Genomic DNA, 16,227 nt, shown 5'->3' with positions numbered 1-16,227 from the left:
GTTTCCCGAAGGTAGAGGAGGCAAAATTAGAATATCCTGTTTACATGTCACTGGAGCTGTATTTGACCAGCTGTCCCAAGGGTTTTTCAACTTGCTACATCAGGACAGGCTTTTCTTATGGTCTGAATGTCTTCCTGTCCCACTGGAGGAGAGGAGTGGGGCTGTTTGCAGTAACACTGAGCCCCTCCCTGGGCTGAGCCTCACAGCTGCACAGGAGACTGAGCCTTTCACTGTAGCCAAGGTGGGGCAGGTGAGGCCTGCCAGGTACTTCAGAACCAAAGTCCTCATGAGCTAAAGGTGGGAGAAATATATGACAAATTCCTTTCTGAAACTGTTGTTCCTGCAGGGTGTCCTTACGGAAAGGTACATTCCTCCTCCTCATGTTCTAAAAGCATCCTTGAGTCACTTGACTTGCAGTGACTGAAAAAAACTGGTTCAGAGGGTCAAGGTGACAGGTTTTTAAGTCATTTCCAGCTTTCCTAAAGTGTGTAGTTCAGCCTTTCTAAACAGTTTGGTATAATACCTACTTATATGTGTGCTTTTGTTTAAGCAAAGCTATTTATGCCTCTGGAAGTGCTGAAGAACCTCCCTGTGGCAGGTGAGAACGAGTGAGTCGGTGTGAGCACCTTTGCAGGGTGGGTGCTGGAGATGTAGGGCTGCAGTGCCTGTGGAAGTTGCTGCTGAATTTGGAACCAGTGTGTTACGTAATGCCATGGCTTTCCAGACTGTCATGCTCCTTCTGGAAATAGCCCAGTTATCTAAGAAAATAGAAAAGTGCACCTGGAAACTTTTAGACTAGTCTCCTTGTTTAATCATGAGCCCATTTGAAATATGTCAAGGAAGGCAGCTGTAATATATGACCTTTTTGTGCCATATATTACAGTGATGACTCATACGTGCAGTGTCAGGAGAATGTAATGAAAAGTTTCTCCAAGTTGACGTCTGTGCAGCTGATGTTTGCAGCTCTGACATGCTGTGGAGTTCAGGGTATTTGGACTGCATTGATGGTGCTCTCAGTATCACTACTGTTACCTGGTTGCACAGATTTTTGTAAGCTGAAGCATTTAAATTGATTCTGTCTTTTCCATGTCATCTCAGAAGGCCTTTTCTCTGAAGACCACACAGGTGTCAGTGACTCATATTTAATATAGAAAGGAGCCAAGACACAGAGACTAAAGGCAACTAAGAAAGTCAAAACTGGAAAAGGAGGCTGGTACAGTAGAGTTTCTGGCTGTTTCCATACTGTGAACACTGTCACTTCTATAGGAAAAACCTGCAATGTGTAGATAAATATGGTATTGTTAATGTGTGGCATCAGTAAGCACAAAGGAAAGGTGATGACAATATAAGGTTTAAGTATTTTATTATTATTTACTGTACTAAAGCTGTCTCAATGTCTGTAAACCTGCCACTGGAAACAGCTTAAATAAACCTTAGCAGGCCTGCAGTCTGACCTGCATTGTGCCAAAGTCTGAAGTGATGGCATTGACAAGCATCTCACCCCACAGCTCAGGTGATCTCCAGCTGGTACAACCAGCAGTTAAAGCACTGGTATAAATTGCAGTATCCATGCTATTAAAAACCAAGTAGTTTTTTTTTTTTCATCTTTTCTACCACCATCTGTGAAGTGCCACTTCTTCTGTTACCCATTTATTGGGATATGCAGTGGGAAGGTCTGCCCTCTTCCTAACTCACTTCAAGGATGCAGCCGGGTGAATGCCCCTAGTGCTTTTACACCAGATTCTCAACAAGAAATTGGCCCTGGGGCACTGTGGAGCTTTAGATGTTGGTATTAGACCTTTTGGACTAAAACTAGGACCTGCAGGAGCATTGCTCGTTTCTGCTGGCTGTGGGATCTGTGTGTGTGTCTGCTGGGCTCGCCTGGCGACTCTGGATGTGGTAGTGTGTCCTCCTCTCCTAGCAGTTGTACAAGCACCAGTTTTCCTGACCCTAGTCTGTCTTCCCCTCATTGCTACTACCACTGTTCTAGAAATTTTACACTCCTCAAATAGGCTGAATTGTGTGTGTGATTACACTCACTGTGTTCCAGGCGAAGTAAGTGTGGGTTGAGCTGAAGGGCCTTGTTGACCTGGTCCCTTTGGGGTGGAAGAGGGTGCATGTCCACAGCCTTCAGATGTCCAGCAGTGGAGGGCAGCAGGACAGGAAAGGTGCTTTACAGACACACTTTTCCCTCCAAGTCATCCATTCCAGTGGTGCCCTCCTTCACCACCCAGCTGTATCTGTCTCCTTGCTTTGCTAATCACAGTATTCACAAGGTACTTTTACAAGCACGATTTTCCTCTCTGTCTTTTATTTTTGCTTAATACTTTGGTTGCTAAAGTTATTTGCAAGTCCCCTTGTGCCATGGTTGTCAACTTGAGCATGAGCTTTGAGCAGTGAGCTGAGCTGTGAATCCCAGACAAAGCCAAAGGGCACAGACGAGAGGGCAGCCACGAGAACTGCTCCGTCTTCCAGTTCATTGCCTCACTAGCAAAAAGATCTTTCTATAAATGCCAAGTAAGAAGTATAAATCATCCTGGAACTACCATGCACTAAATCAAGAAGTAGAGAAATGAATGAATATTTGTAAACCAAGTGTCAGTGTAACTAAAACACGAGGCAGAACAATGGGACTGTGCTGTGCCTTGTGCGGCAGTGGGATGCACACAAAGGGAGCTCTGCAGGCTGTGGAGCAGGATGAACCCTGTGCAGATAGCATCAGTATTTCATGGTTCAGAGCAGGAATTTCACATACTGTATGAAGCAAGAAGCATGTGCTGTTCTAGCTTCGGGCTTTCACTGTGCCACTGGGTGGATCTACTTTAACAGTAACAAAAACCTTCCAGTTTCCAGCAGCTGCTAATCAGAGCTGATACCGGCTCCCATGGCATCTCCCACTCGGCAGTGCTGACCTGGAGCTGCCATGGCTTAATTCACAGCACAGACATGCCCTGGGCTCAGAGCTGCTAAAAATACAGAGTCAGGGAGGGTGGTGTTGGAGAATTGTTTCTACAGCCTTCTATGTTCCAAGCACTTGTCCATCACCTCATCCTGCATTTGAAACTCGGGAAGTTAATGACAAAACAGAACTGACTGTGGATGGCTACTTTAAAAGCAAGCAGGAATGGGCTGAGCCCTGCTGGCAACACGACCCCTTAGGCAGGTGGAGCTTGGCCCTGATCAGCACTGTCATTCCTGGAACTGTCCCAGTGCCTTCCTTCATGGCCATGACCTCTCCAGTATCTCTGTCCTACACAATCCACAGCCTCGTAAGCAATAGGCAGAGTGGAGGTAATGAAAGGTTTTCCAGGAGCTGGAGTTAGAACCTGGAGCTTTGCTTCTTGAGAACCTCCCGTGAATGTGGACTTTGCAGCATTTGTAACCGACATAAATTAATCTCAGATTCTGATTTTCTGCTTAGAGTTCTACACAAGTCATCCTGCCTCAAGCCTGAGGAAAGCCTCCTGTAGCAGGCAGTCACTGAAAGTGATGGAGATCTTTTCAAGTCAGCCAATATATATCTCAAGGGCCTAAGTAGTTTATTGGTTTATTCCTTGAGGAGGAAAGCAAGGTCGTGGGGCAATCTCACTAAGGGTTTAACAGCGGACAACAAAAAGTTTCACAGTCCACAGCCTGCTTCTTGTCCTGCTTTGCTTAAGCTGTGATTTGTGTCAGGTGTTGTGGCCCATGCTTCTCCAGTTTAGCCTTCTCCAGCAGTCACTGCAAGGAGCATCTGGGTACTTGCAAACCAGAGTTGTGTTACTGGATGGGGTCGGATCCCTCCTGGCTGTGGGGTGTTGTGGTGCCAGATGTGGATGGGCTGGGGGCTTGGGAGGGAAGCTTAAAATGTTTACTTGAGCATTTCCCACTTTTTTTTTAGTCTGTCATTTTTAACATTAATTCAAGTTGCGGTGTCTTCTGATCTTCCTCTGGGGCAGAGGGCAGCGCCTGTAGCTTAGCCAGGCAGTCCCTCCATCATTCTCATCACAGGATGTGCTGCTGAGTGTGTCCAGGATATATTTATTCACAACTTGTACATACCAGACTTTATATTAGATATTCAATCCTTGGGGCATTGCAAGGTATCTGCCAGGTAACAGGCTAAAGCCCTCCACAGTGGTGAGGGCTGGAGGGTTTCCTGGGCTGCCTCCCTCATTCCTGCCTGGCTCTGCCCCGCGCAGGTGCCTCGTTCCTTCTCTCTGTGTCTGGTTGGGGATGACTGTGTGTCAGGAGATCCCTCCTCCTGTGGTTGCTGGAAGGAAAAGGAGCATTTTCTCCCCTGAAGTCACCTCTCCCACCCCTGCAGGATGTCTGCACAGTAGCTGCCTCAGCTCGGGCAGGTGCTGTGGCAGCGCTGGCAGGACTGCCGGGCCGGGGGCAGCGCTGCTGTTTCCCTGTTTGCCTGGCTCCCGAGCACAACATTCCTTACAGGCAGCAGCAACACCCTGCGTTGCTGTGCCCAGGAGTGGGATCACTGGCTGCAGGCAGGGTGGGAACACCTCCCATGGCAGTGGCACCTCCAGGGTCTGACACAGCCCCTCCACAGCCCCTCCTGCTCTTGTAGCTTGGCCACTCTTGCTGCATTTCGTTTTCTTGAGCTGAGTTCAGGCTTCCCTCCTCCTTTTTTCTTCCCACTTAAGGGCAGTAGGTTCCATGTCTCTGCCCTGTCCTTGGGTAGGCCACAGGTGTGGAAAATCTCACTGGGGTCTCGTGTAGAGATGGTCTTTTCCCTGTCTGAGAGGGATTTTGCAGCGGCCCAGTGTGATGTTCACCCACCCTTTTCCCAGCACTGCAGCATTAACAGAACTGCAAGAGGCAGGGAGGGAGTCATCTGTGGCCATGTGTTAGTTGTTAATTTTAGCTTTACCATAACTCTTGATGACAGGGCTTGGTTGTTTTCTGCTGTAGGCAGCATGTAGCAGTTATCCTGTAGATCTTACAGCCACGGTGTGGCCATAAGACAGTAAGCTGCAGCTCATCCTTTGAGCTGTGTCAGGGTTTCCATAGCCAGATTCTCCCCTGGCTCCCACAGCTGCTGCTGCTGAAGGTGAGAGGCCATATGGTACCACTTTCTTGCATTTGTGCTAACCTCTGCCTTCAGGTTACGTAAGGATGGCATTAGGCACAGCCTGAATTCCACATGTGTCTGAGGACAGAGCTTGGCCAAAGGTGGTCGTTTACCTGCCAGGTTACATTCTGCATTTAACCTTTTTCTACAGCCTTTTTCCGAATTCCGGGTGCCTTGGGAAGTCTGTATAAAGTACCAGCCTGTACTGGCATGGTCAAAAGAGCATCCCAGGATTAGCTGTACACTGGACAACATTCTAATGCATAGGGTGCTACAGGGAACTCTTACAAGTACACACCGAAGCAAATCATACAGCTTTAACATCTTCTCTAGGTTGTTGCTGACACTTGGCTTGTTATAATGCATTGCATTTGGTCTTGAGTTGGGAGCAAAATCACTGCCTACATCAGAAAATACCGGTCTGATTGTCTGCTTGTGCTGACAGTGTTTGGTGGTGCATGAGTTACCCAGGGAGCACCGTGCCTCTGACAGCTCTGTTGCCCACAGTGCTGGAGGCTCTCCTGGCTCGTGTCCAGAGATGGTGGTGGACTGCTGTTCAGGCTCAGTGAAGTGGCCTGCTTAAAGGTGTGGGGAGCACTGGCCCTGTGCTGTAGCAAACTCCAGCAGGGAGTCCCTGGGAACTCCTTTTTATATCATTTGTGCTGGTCATCTGCTGCTGTGGTCCACAGTGTGTTTGTTCAGTCTCTCTCTTTGGTTAAACACTCTATGAGGATGCAAACACCACTGCAGCCAAGGAATGCTGTGACTCTGTGCTCCTTCTCAGGCAAACTTTAGGTATATGCAACATCTTGTAACAGCTTTTTCTAGCTAAAGAGAGACACCAGCTCTGTAGGGAGCTGATGACTTGGGTGGAAACGTAAGAGTTGATGTGTTAAAGAGCTGGAGGTACAGCTGACTGCTTAAAACAGAGGTGCTGGGAGGGGCAAGGAATCCTATAAAGGCTGAAGTGGTTGATCTGAAGTCATGTCAAGTGGAGTGTTAGAAACAAGACATGCTTGTGCTGTAGTTGAACATTATTCATAGGCATTTTAACAAGCTTGGGAATTAAATATGGGGGGGAAAAAGTGATGTAGTTCTTGTCAAGGCTTTCACAAGCTTGCAGTGTGCAATCTGGGCTGTGACTGGTGGAAAACCAGACCTGAATTGCCATGTAGTCAGGGCTTTTCCTGGGCACTTATGAACTCACACCACTCACACTGCAGCTGCATATACATTTTCCAGTATACATTTGTGGAATTTTACATAGGCTTTTTTAGCATGCTAATCATCTCCATGGTCACTCATTCCTGGAGTTAATGACTAGTCTCTTAGAGCAAACAAGTTAACAAACTGACAGCTGCTCCTAACGAATCACTTGCTTGGAGAGGCCAATGCAAGTTTAATATCCACAATAAATCCTTCTTCTGCTGCTCATGGTTCAGTGGAGCAATGGCAAAGAAATGAGGTAATAACTTTCATTTATCAAAGCAGTTTGGGCTGTAGTAGATTTGTACATGAGAGCTCATAGACAGAAATGCCAGAGAACTACAGGCTGTGGATTTCTGCTCCTCTTTGGGTAGTATGAAGTGTAAATGGGAAAATGTAGGTGTTATAGGTCTCTCAGCATAACCTCACAGTCAGACTGTCAATAGCTGCCAGTCCCCAGGTACATGGTTGGCATCAAAAGCTGGGCAAGAAGCGTGCAGGTATCTGGGGAGCTCTGGGAGAGCTTTTCTCTGCCCTACCAGGAGTGAACTGAAACCTCAACGGAGTAGGGAACAGAAGCAAGAGGAGGCTTGTTCCAGGTGTGCACTTTGTGTTCCCTGTGGGTGTGCAGCCCCTCCTACCCTGTCTCGGGATCTGGGATCACTGCAGAGCTCCTGGAATGAGATGGGACAGAGCAGGTTGGTGGGTGCTGTGCTCTGCTGGGAGGAATTCCTGCAGCTGCTGCCTCGCAGGACCTTTTCCAATCACAGTGCCCACAGTAATCAATAGCCATCTTTGATCAGTTAACCATTAACTCATGGCAAATAGCAGGGGTTTTCCATAACATTTGGCTATAAATAAATAAATTGCAGCCTTGGATAAGGCAACAAATGTTCCGAAATTCCCATTTCTCCTGTCAGGGCTGAGCTAGCCTAAGGATTGGCATTTTCTTAGCACTTTGTTTGCAATAAACTGATGGATCTAGTTGGCAGCTAGTTTGTATTACACATTTAGCTTGAGACATTGTTAGCTGCTAATATTAAACTTATAGTTGTTGCTTCACTAAAATACTGAGATCAGGTTTAATATTTAAAAATAGTAATTATTAGATTTTTTTTTAAAATTATCATTTCATTTGACAAATATGTTCACAGTCTAAAATGGCAACACTGTGCCAGGATGTTGAGCTATTGAATGAAAGGCTGATCTCCCTTCATGATGTGAAATAAGGGAATTAATGGTATAGACACCAAGAAACCCATGGTTTAATGAATGGTCTTTCCATTTAAATACTGGCATTAGTCCTGTGTATGTACTTGCCAGTATCCCATTTAACCTGATCATCCTACACAGCCCCTACAGGTGTTTGTGCTTGTGCTGCACTGCCCTGAAGCAGTTCAGTTTCAGAAATGGTGTTGTTTTGGCATGGCCAGATTTTGTGTTTTCCATCGATGTGTATAAAATGTTCACAGCACAGCAGGGGAGAATTCTGGGTGATAAAAGCCCAGTTTTGTATATTCTTGAGTTCCTAGGCTCTTGAGTGTATTAGCAGTTTTGTTGATGCCAGTGATTAATGTCAGCTTGTGCATTGCATTTGTAGAAATAGGGCCTCAAACAGCACATGGAACTCAGCAGTTTCTTAGAGTTGTGTGAGGCAAAAATCTCATTTTTTTATTTTCTACTGTAGTATTTAAGAAAAGATCATACAGCCTTGACTTGAGATGTACTGTCCTGCTGCAATGGAGTAGAGACCAATGGACATCTCAGAAAAACTTAAAAGTCAGTAGTTCTGAGTGTGTGACAGAACAATGTGGATTCTCCAGAGTTTCATTTCTTCTTCATGGGAATACAGAACCAAAGTGATTCTTGAATTATCTCTCTGCTCTGGTTTCGCTTTAAAAGAGGTTATGCATAGGTAGAAATAAATGCATAGGCAATAGACTCTTAAAACTATAACTGTGAGGAAACAGCTTTAAAAAAAAAAAAACAAACAAAAAACCAAAAATAACCAAACCACCTCAAAATTGCCTCTTTGTAGAGCTTACTGACATCATGACTTTCCCTGTGAGTCTGCCGTGTGTGGAGCTGACCACTGACTTTGCCAGTGCTGTGTTGGCTCCTTGTGCTTTGGTCTGCTGAGGACTCCCTGGGAGCCATCCCTGGCATCGCCCAGGGCAGGCCTGGGCAGCAAAGGTGAATTTCTGACCCCACTCGAGTAGCATTTGTGCCCTGAGGAAGGAAGAAACTTTGCTCTTCTGTGTTGTAGGGTGCCAGGTTTTGTTTGGGGGTTTACATGCTCTGTGAACAGAGAGTTAAGCAGATAATAAATGTGGCTGATAGATCCACTCCTCCAGTACCGTGTGGCTTTCGCTGTGGACCAACACTCCTGGTGTTGCATTTCTGGAGAGGGGCAAAGAGAAACCTTTTGGATTTGGACTGAACTGTTGTTTTGTTAGTGATTGTTGAATATATTGTGGTGGAGCACTTAGTTGTGAAGGTCCCACTGAATTATTTCTTGGTAAGCTGAGTTATTTGCAGAGAGTGTAGATTTTTTTATCCTTTCTGTTTGCACCTGCCTCCTCTGGATTTCTGTCTTAGCTAGCCTCAGTCTCCATGGATTGAAACACCAGCAGAGGCTTGCCCCCCTTAATTTTGGGTTAATTTCCATGCATTTGTTTCCCTCCAGCCGCCTGCTGTTCTCTTGGGTACTTGAATCTATTCAGAGTGAGGAGCTCATTGATTTAGGGCCTGATGGGGGGTATCATGAGTGTTGTGAATCAACAGCCTGGAGCTGTTTTTAGGAGCTGCTGAGGGTTTTAACTTTGATTCTCTTTCTGTTTTGTAGGTATTTGTATAAAGTGTGGAAAAGGTGTGTATGGAGCAAGCCAGGCTTGCCAGGCAATGGGTAACCTGTATCATACCAACTGCTTCACGTGCTGCTCTTGTGGTAAGTCAGATCTACCGTAGCCTTATTATGTGGCTTCCTTTTGTAATATATATTCCTTTAGCAACCAGTGCACAGGGTGAGACCTCATCTTGCCTACTTCCTCAGGCAAATTCCCACGCAAGACTCCAGCTTCAAAAGTTGGGTTTTTTTTATTTGCCATCTGTAAGTGTTCAATGGTGTTTTCCTAAGCAGCAGCCCAGAAAAGTAGTGTTTGGTTGTTTTAAGGGCTGCATTTACAAAAAGGCTTCAACCTGGCTGTTATAAGCACTATATGCTTTAAATCACTTGTGTTAATGGAACTGTAAAGTGCATGTATCATTTTTACGGAAAAAGGGGACAGATCTGTGCAGCCAAACACATATTTTTGTCTCTTTCTATTTGCAAATGCAGCTCTAGTCAAGCATGTGTATTTGTCATTTCTGTGTATACCCAATGCTCAGAAATTGTTCTCTTATGTTCAATGTGACAAGAACAAATAGAAACTGCATGTTGAAATATCTTATGCTATTACAAAATTTTATTTTTGTAGGGGAAGACCAGGTGGTAAATCACTGTCTCTTCCATGCTGTTCTCAGGACCTTTTAGGTTTCCTTTTTAATCTGAAAGTGATGTTTCTGTGTGTGATTTGGGGAAGCCATGGCTTTGCCAGGGAAACAGGACATGGAAAATTCAGGGCAGCACTTTCAGAGTTGTTTACCTTAAGTCAAGCATTGTGAGCTTAAGTTGGAGTCCTCAGTGTCTGTCTGTAACTGCTGAGAGCTCACGAATTCCCACCCAGTTCAAGGGAAGTATGAGAGCTCAATTTTCAGGAGTCAGGTAATTTTTATGCTTTATGCACACATTTACTTAGGTTCCTGATATATGAAAATATTTACCTGGATGTTGAAGGTCTTGTTGTGATACATATGCACAGCAAAAGATTCCCTCTGAGCAGAATATGCCAAGTGGAAATTGTTTATAAAAAGGATTAATTAAGGATTAGGAAAAGAGTCAAAGATTACTGGCATAGAAGCAAATAAGTTGATAATCAAAAGACCATTGTAAAGTTCATTTGTGAAAGGAGAAGTGTTGTCTTTTCTCCTGAGGTAGAGATAAATATTTGTTTAAATAAACCTGCAACATGACTGTAGAATTTAGTGACCTTTAGAAATTACTGTGGACCATTACCAGATGCTGGGATGAACTCATCCCAAACCTTCAGGGATCGCTCTTGACTTTGCTCAAGTCTGACAGTGAATGAGTAGCTATTTTGTTGGCTCCCAAAGTGAGCAGCATCCTGCTTAGCTGAGGATTACAAAATATGATAGTGGATAATATCTATCCACTCGCTGCCAACATTAACCGAACCTAATTGCATGGGTGAGTTCCAGCTTCCTCTCTGGGGCAGAAATGTTGTTTTGAAGTAGTCAGGATGCAAGTTTGCTACCACAGGGATCTGTACACAGGTCACTCTGTTCCTTAGTAAAATGTGTAAGGGCCAAGAAATGTATTTTAACAGCAAAATACGAGCACAACTTGATTATTTAAAAGCACGACAAGCTCTTCTGACTGTTCTGGTGGGGTGTGTGTGGCCAGTGTACATCTCCCATAGGGCGACTCAAGACATGTCTGTTTGGAGCTTCGTTGTGCCCCACCCCAGCGTGCCCTGGAATTTTGTGATTCATGCTGAGTCACCAAAGACACGAGGAAACAGCGCTCCAGGTTGTCTTCTGTGCTGCTGACGGGCTGGATGGTCAGTGCCATGGAGAGGGGAATGTGTGGGGACTGCCTTACACGGGGCACTGCAGAGGTGGACGTGCTGCTGACAGGGCAGCAGTGCCTGAGTGCAGGTGAAACACTTCATCAAAGCTTGGGTTCATCTACAGTAAGTGGGAGTCAAAAGCAGAGCTTTTCCTCTCAGCTCAGCTCTGAAGGAGTATCAAAATGAGCATAGCTGGAAAAAGGGTGTTGCATTTACTCTTCTGTTTCTCACTATATTTGGGTCTGTGCAGCCCATGGAGTGATTCAGGACAGTGCCAGTAGATCCAGACTTGACATGGAGGTTCTGTCTTTGGGAACTGCACCCTTGAGTGCAGCAACCAAATGGAAACTTCTTACAGTACTACTGTTTGTGAACAGGGAGTTAATTCTGTGACATTGGTGGGACCCAGGTGAGAAACCTGCGCTGTAGTTTTGGTGCCCACCTTTAAAGGGATGAAGGTAACTGGAGAGGGAGGGTTCAGAAGCATCTACATAGATGATTAAAGGCTGGAGAAGGGCTAATCATAAGAGCCCAGTGTATTTTGGGTATCAGAAAGTATGGGAGGGAGATGTGGCTGGCGCTTATAAATACCCATAAAACAGCATTAGAAAGTGGTCTCATATGTACTAGAGACAAACACAAGAGAGATCGTTTCTGGAGGATGAAATTACACAATTCAGATAGGACATCAGAGACAGGTTTTCTACAATGAAGATGATTAACTGCTGGAAGGAAACAGCAAGAGAAGTGGCAGATTCTCTGCTCTTCTTTGTTTTCGAATTAAGATCAAATGTCCCTTTGCAGAATGTTTTAAGTTGAGGTAAGCTTTAGGTAATTGGGTGATCATTAGTGATCTTTGTTAGGCGAGGGGTCACAACACACACTAGTGCTCCTTCTGAGCCTTTGGCAGGAGAGTGGAGCAGGACGATGGTTCTCTCTGCCTAAAACAGTTCTGTGCTTACTTCTGTGGGCTTGACCCTGGCTGGGTGTCAGGTGCCCACCAAAGCCACTCTGTCACTGCCTCCTCAGCTGGACGGGGAGACAAAATACAGTGAAACATTTGTGGGTCAGGATAAGGACAGGGAGAGATCAGTCACCAGGTACTGACACAGTTTATTACCAATCAAATCAGAGTAGGATAATGAGAAATAAAAACTGAATCTTAAAACACCTTCTCCTCACCCCTCCCTTCTTCCTGGGCTTTCCTTTACTCCCAACTTTCTCTACCTCCTCCCCTGAGCAGTGCAGGGGGATGTGGAATGGGGGCTGTGGTCAGTTCACCCCATCTTGTCTCTGCTGCTGCTTCCTCCTCAGTGGGAGGACTCCTCACACTCTTCCCCTGCTCCTGTGTGGGGTCCCTCCCACGGGGTGCAGTCAATCTTTCAGGAACAGGCTGCTCCAGAGTGGGTCCCTTCCATGGCCTTTACTGGACATGGGGGAGTTTCTGGCAGCTTCTCACAGAAGCCACCCCTGTAGCTCTCGCACCACCAAAGCCTTGCTACACCAACCAAATACAACTTAGAAATCTGAGAGTAAGAGCACGAGATTGCCTTTCTTCTTTTGTCCTTCTTTTCCCCCCCCAAATAACAATGCCCCGAACTTTCCTCCAGCAGTTTTCAGTCTTACTTTCCATATAATGGCTGTAGAGAGTAAAAGGCAATAACCGAAGAACAATAATTCTGTACCTAAAGACATCTGATTTAGATAAGGGCCCAATATTTAACCAGCTACAATTAAAAAATAAATAAAATAATATTTCAAACCCTTGGGAAAAGTTGTGGTTTGGAGACCACTCAGGCTGAAATGTGATAATGAGTGATGGAGCCTCCAAGGCCTCATTTCATCACTTGGCAGTGAGTCTTTTCAACTCAGCAAAGACAAGTGCAGTTGTGCAGAGAAGTGGAAATTCTGCCCTAGTCAGAGCCCTTTCTTAGGCACTTCTTGGAGCTGATCTTTGGTTTCAGTGCCAGGTGCTGTCTGTCAGGGTGCCCTGGGTGAAAAGGGCAGCGTGTGGCAGGACAGGCCCTCCCGTGCCTTCCTGGGAGCACAGAGGGCTCACTCCTGTGCTGTCCTTTCCCACTCCCACCATCACATATCACAGCACTGCTGGAGGGTTTGTCTTCCTTGCAGTTAAGAGGAAAACCAAAAATACACCCATGGGCACTTCTGTGAGAGCTCCAGCCTTGCCAGGGTGGGGGTGTGAGGATGGAAGGGTGGACTTTTGGGGGTCTCCTGCAGAGATGGTGATTAGTTCTTGAGGGCACAAACACAGAAAAATGGAGAAATATTTCAGATACAGAGTAAATAAACAGGAGACTTCTGTCCCCTTAGGCATTTTGGTAAATGCTCAGATGGTAAATCTCTTCATTGTCTTTCTACATTCTGGCAACTTTGGGGAAAAAACCTCAATAATATTGATTCAGAGTTGTACAGGATCTCCTCAAAAAAAGCAAATTTCACCAGTGACCTGAGGTCAAAAGAAAAATAGAAAGGAAAAGTAAATTACTTACCAGGCACATTTTATGTGCTGCATTTCTGCCTCTCCAGTGTGTTCAGTGGCTTCTGGATAGTTGAGCCTTGCTCCTGGAGCTGAGCAAGTTCAGCATCTCAGAACTCTGTCAGTTAATTTTTGCCACGTCTCTGTGTAAACCCCTGTTGGCTTCTGCAAAAGGCCATGCTCCTCAAATAGCTCTTTTTCAGAGGTCAGATAATTCTCTTCAGGTAAGGTAAAAGCCAAAGTGATCTGGTTTCCTGGGATCAAGTAGTTCAATGTAGAGCTTTATCCTCAATCTCCTAGAGAAAACAACTGAAGCTTGTTAGGATGGTTTCTAAATGTAGATTCTCTCTCAGCCCTGACATCAGTAAAACCTCTTTTAGGCCTTGATTCAACAAAACACTTAGCTGTGTTTAAATATGTTATATTACTCATATGTGAGCATGTTTTGCTGAATCTTAAATAACAGATATTAATTCAGGCAACAACATACTGTCCCTTCTGTTGAGTGTAAAATCTTAGCTTTGGCAGGAGTTCAGTTGCAAATTTTTTTTATGGAAGACAAGAGCTGAAAAATGTCTGCCTGAAAAGCTCATCATGTAATTCCTCTTGATGGTGTTTCAGAGCATGACACGATTTCATGAAGAATAATTGCTATAATGCCAGATTGCTTGTGTGATCTAAGTGCAGGTGAACAGTTGCAGGAATTAATGGGCTCTGTTTGATGCTCATTAAAGAAGATAACTTATCTGGTGCCTCCAGTTTGCAGCTCATAACGCCGTCCACAGCATCTTTTCAGGCTGAAAATTTTAATCCCGTGGCAATGATTGTAGAAACTGCAGTAAGATAAATCTTTAGTATGAGGAATATCAGTTTGTTATTTGTTACTCACAGGGTGCAGGAGATGGTCAGGGAATGAGCTTTGTCGAGCTGAGGGTTTGAAGTCTCTGCTCTCAAAGCTGAGATGTATTTCACCACAGAAATCAGGGACGTGTCCCGCTCTCCTACACGAAGGCAAACGTTTGAACGGGCCATTTGTCTTTGATTTGCACTTTTGCTGCTGGGTTGGAGGCACAGGAAGTCAGAGCACGATCAATCAGAGGCTGAAAGCAGACTGTGTATCCCGAGGGTGTGCAGCTCATTCCTTACCTGGTAGCTGCTGACCGACCAGAGCGCTCAGGGAGGTTCATGCAGCAGTTCAGGTCTAAGGAGCAGGTCAGGGAGGTGTCACAGCTCAGCTGGTGACAGGCACTGCTGCTGCCCCAGCCTTTGTCCAGCCCTCTCAAACTCACACCAGCCTCTGGGAGGAGGATCCCAGCGGGGGACAGCCCAGCTGGGGGGACACCTGTGTCAGTATTACTGTTACCTGGGTTAAGGGCACCTCTGAATGAGCCCCTGCCCTCCAGCTGATGTGAAAGGGGAATTGGTTCATGGACACAACCTGCCTTTTCACCTCGAGACAACAGCTCCCTTCTGTCTGAAGTCTCGGTGCTACTGTATGTACATGTCTATTAATAGGAGGTTGCTCATGTCCCAGCTTGTTGGGAGAAGCTCCTCGTGACACTGGAAATGGCCTTTTGCATATTTGCTGCCTCAAGTCAAACCTTTGCTTGCTCTTGGTGGTAGTAAGACACAGAACATCTTATGGGAGCTGTGTCCCTTCAGCGTATATTTATCAGCAGTTGGTGAATTTTTAAAATACCCAAATTCCCAGTGGAAGATTTATTTTCAATTCATGTTTGTTGTGTCCCCACAGTATGTTTCTAAGTTTGGCATGAGTCACTGCATCCAAATTGCACACTGCTAGTACTTGCTTTGTAGCCTTAAATTGTCTGTGAATGTGATTTTCACATAAAACAAAGTTCAGTGTCAAAATTCAGAGTTGGTAATCGCAGTGGTACAAATGTGTGTTTGTGTCAGGGGCTTTTAACCTCGTGGCTCACTTGACAGTGACTCATCTGAAGGTTCTGTACCTGTTCATCTTTCTACAACTGCTTTATGCAACTCTTCTGGGCATCAAGGATACACTGCTAGAGCACTTCAGGGTGAGGAGCTGATGAGCATTGCTGTGCCATGCAGTGAAGGTCTGCTGGGTAGCCACTGTCCTTGCACACTTCTCACGGCCATTTTCTAACCACGGTCTGTTGGAGCAGACTGAAGCTGTGGGATTTTTGCTCTGTGATCCTGCCAGAGCCATTGGCTAATACCTGGTGCTCAGGGAAGACAGGCTGACAGTGATTCAGTGCTGTGCATGTTGGAACACTCCTCCGTGGCCCCCATGGTGTGAGAGCTGGGTGCCCTGGACTTGCATAACTCCCATTGTTGCTCATCCACATCTCAGCCCCGGGTCTGGGTTGGTTCCATGGCCACCTGAATGTTTGGTGCTTTCCAAGCCCTAACTGGAGCTGGCAGCAGGTCCTGGTGCATGTGGGGCAGATCCTTGGAGGGGTGATTCACGGGAAAAGCCAAGGAGTGTGGAGAAGTGGGAGGTTGGTTACGAGCAAGGAGCAGAGGATTTGGTGTCTGTGCCGCGGAAGCTGCAGTTGGTGTAGACGTGTCAGTGAGATAACTCCCAGTGCTGCAGGAGGGCAGAGCTCTGCCTGACTCATCCTGCTGCTCTGGGATAAGGCACAGCCTGTGCTCAGCCCCACGCTTCCCATTTTAACACCTATCAAGGCAGATAGTTCGAAGCTATTCCAAGTATGTCTGCAACTGGAGTCCCAGACACCCCCCAGTGCAGCACTCAGGGAAGGGAGGTGCTGGCTGCAGGA

The 16,227-nt window shown here is 45.9% G+C and overlaps 1 protein-coding gene and 1 long non-coding RNA gene across 4 annotated transcripts in view; one reads left to right on the top strand and one right to left on the bottom strand.

Annotated features, from left to right (window-relative positions):
• WTIP (WT1 interacting protein) overlaps positions 1-16,227 on the top strand; it is an 85,308-nt gene that overhangs the window by 21,561 nt on the left and 47,520 nt on the right. Inside the window, exon 2 of the mRNA XM_032701103.1 lies at positions 9,120-9,221. Within this exon, the coding sequence (XP_032556994.1) occupies positions 9,120-9,221 (102 nt within the window). The remainder of the gene's footprint in view (positions 1-9,119; positions 9,222-16,227) is intronic.
• On the bottom strand, positions 12,308-14,743 carry LOC116793327. 3 transcript variants are annotated; one of them, XR_004359451.1, is made up of 3 exons: positions 14,606-14,743; positions 14,349-14,516; positions 12,308-13,429 (listed from the first exon to the last, which is right to left on the bottom strand). It is a non-coding gene; the product is annotated as an uncharacterized LOC116793327 (long non-coding RNA). The 3 variants fall into 3 exon arrangements; XR_004359452.1 differs by having other exon boundaries at positions 14,349-14,513; XR_004359453.1 differs by having other exon boundaries at positions 14,349-14,460.

The sequence above is a fragment of the Chiroxiphia lanceolata genome, chromosome 13 (genome assembly GCF_009829145.1).
Source record: "Chiroxiphia lanceolata isolate bChiLan1 chromosome 13, bChiLan1.pri, whole genome shotgun sequence".
Classification (NCBI taxonomy): Eukaryota; Metazoa; Chordata; class Aves; order Passeriformes; family Pipridae; genus Chiroxiphia; species Chiroxiphia lanceolata.
Note: the sequence above shows the minus strand (reverse complement) of the source record. Positions and strands in the feature narration are given on the sequence as shown.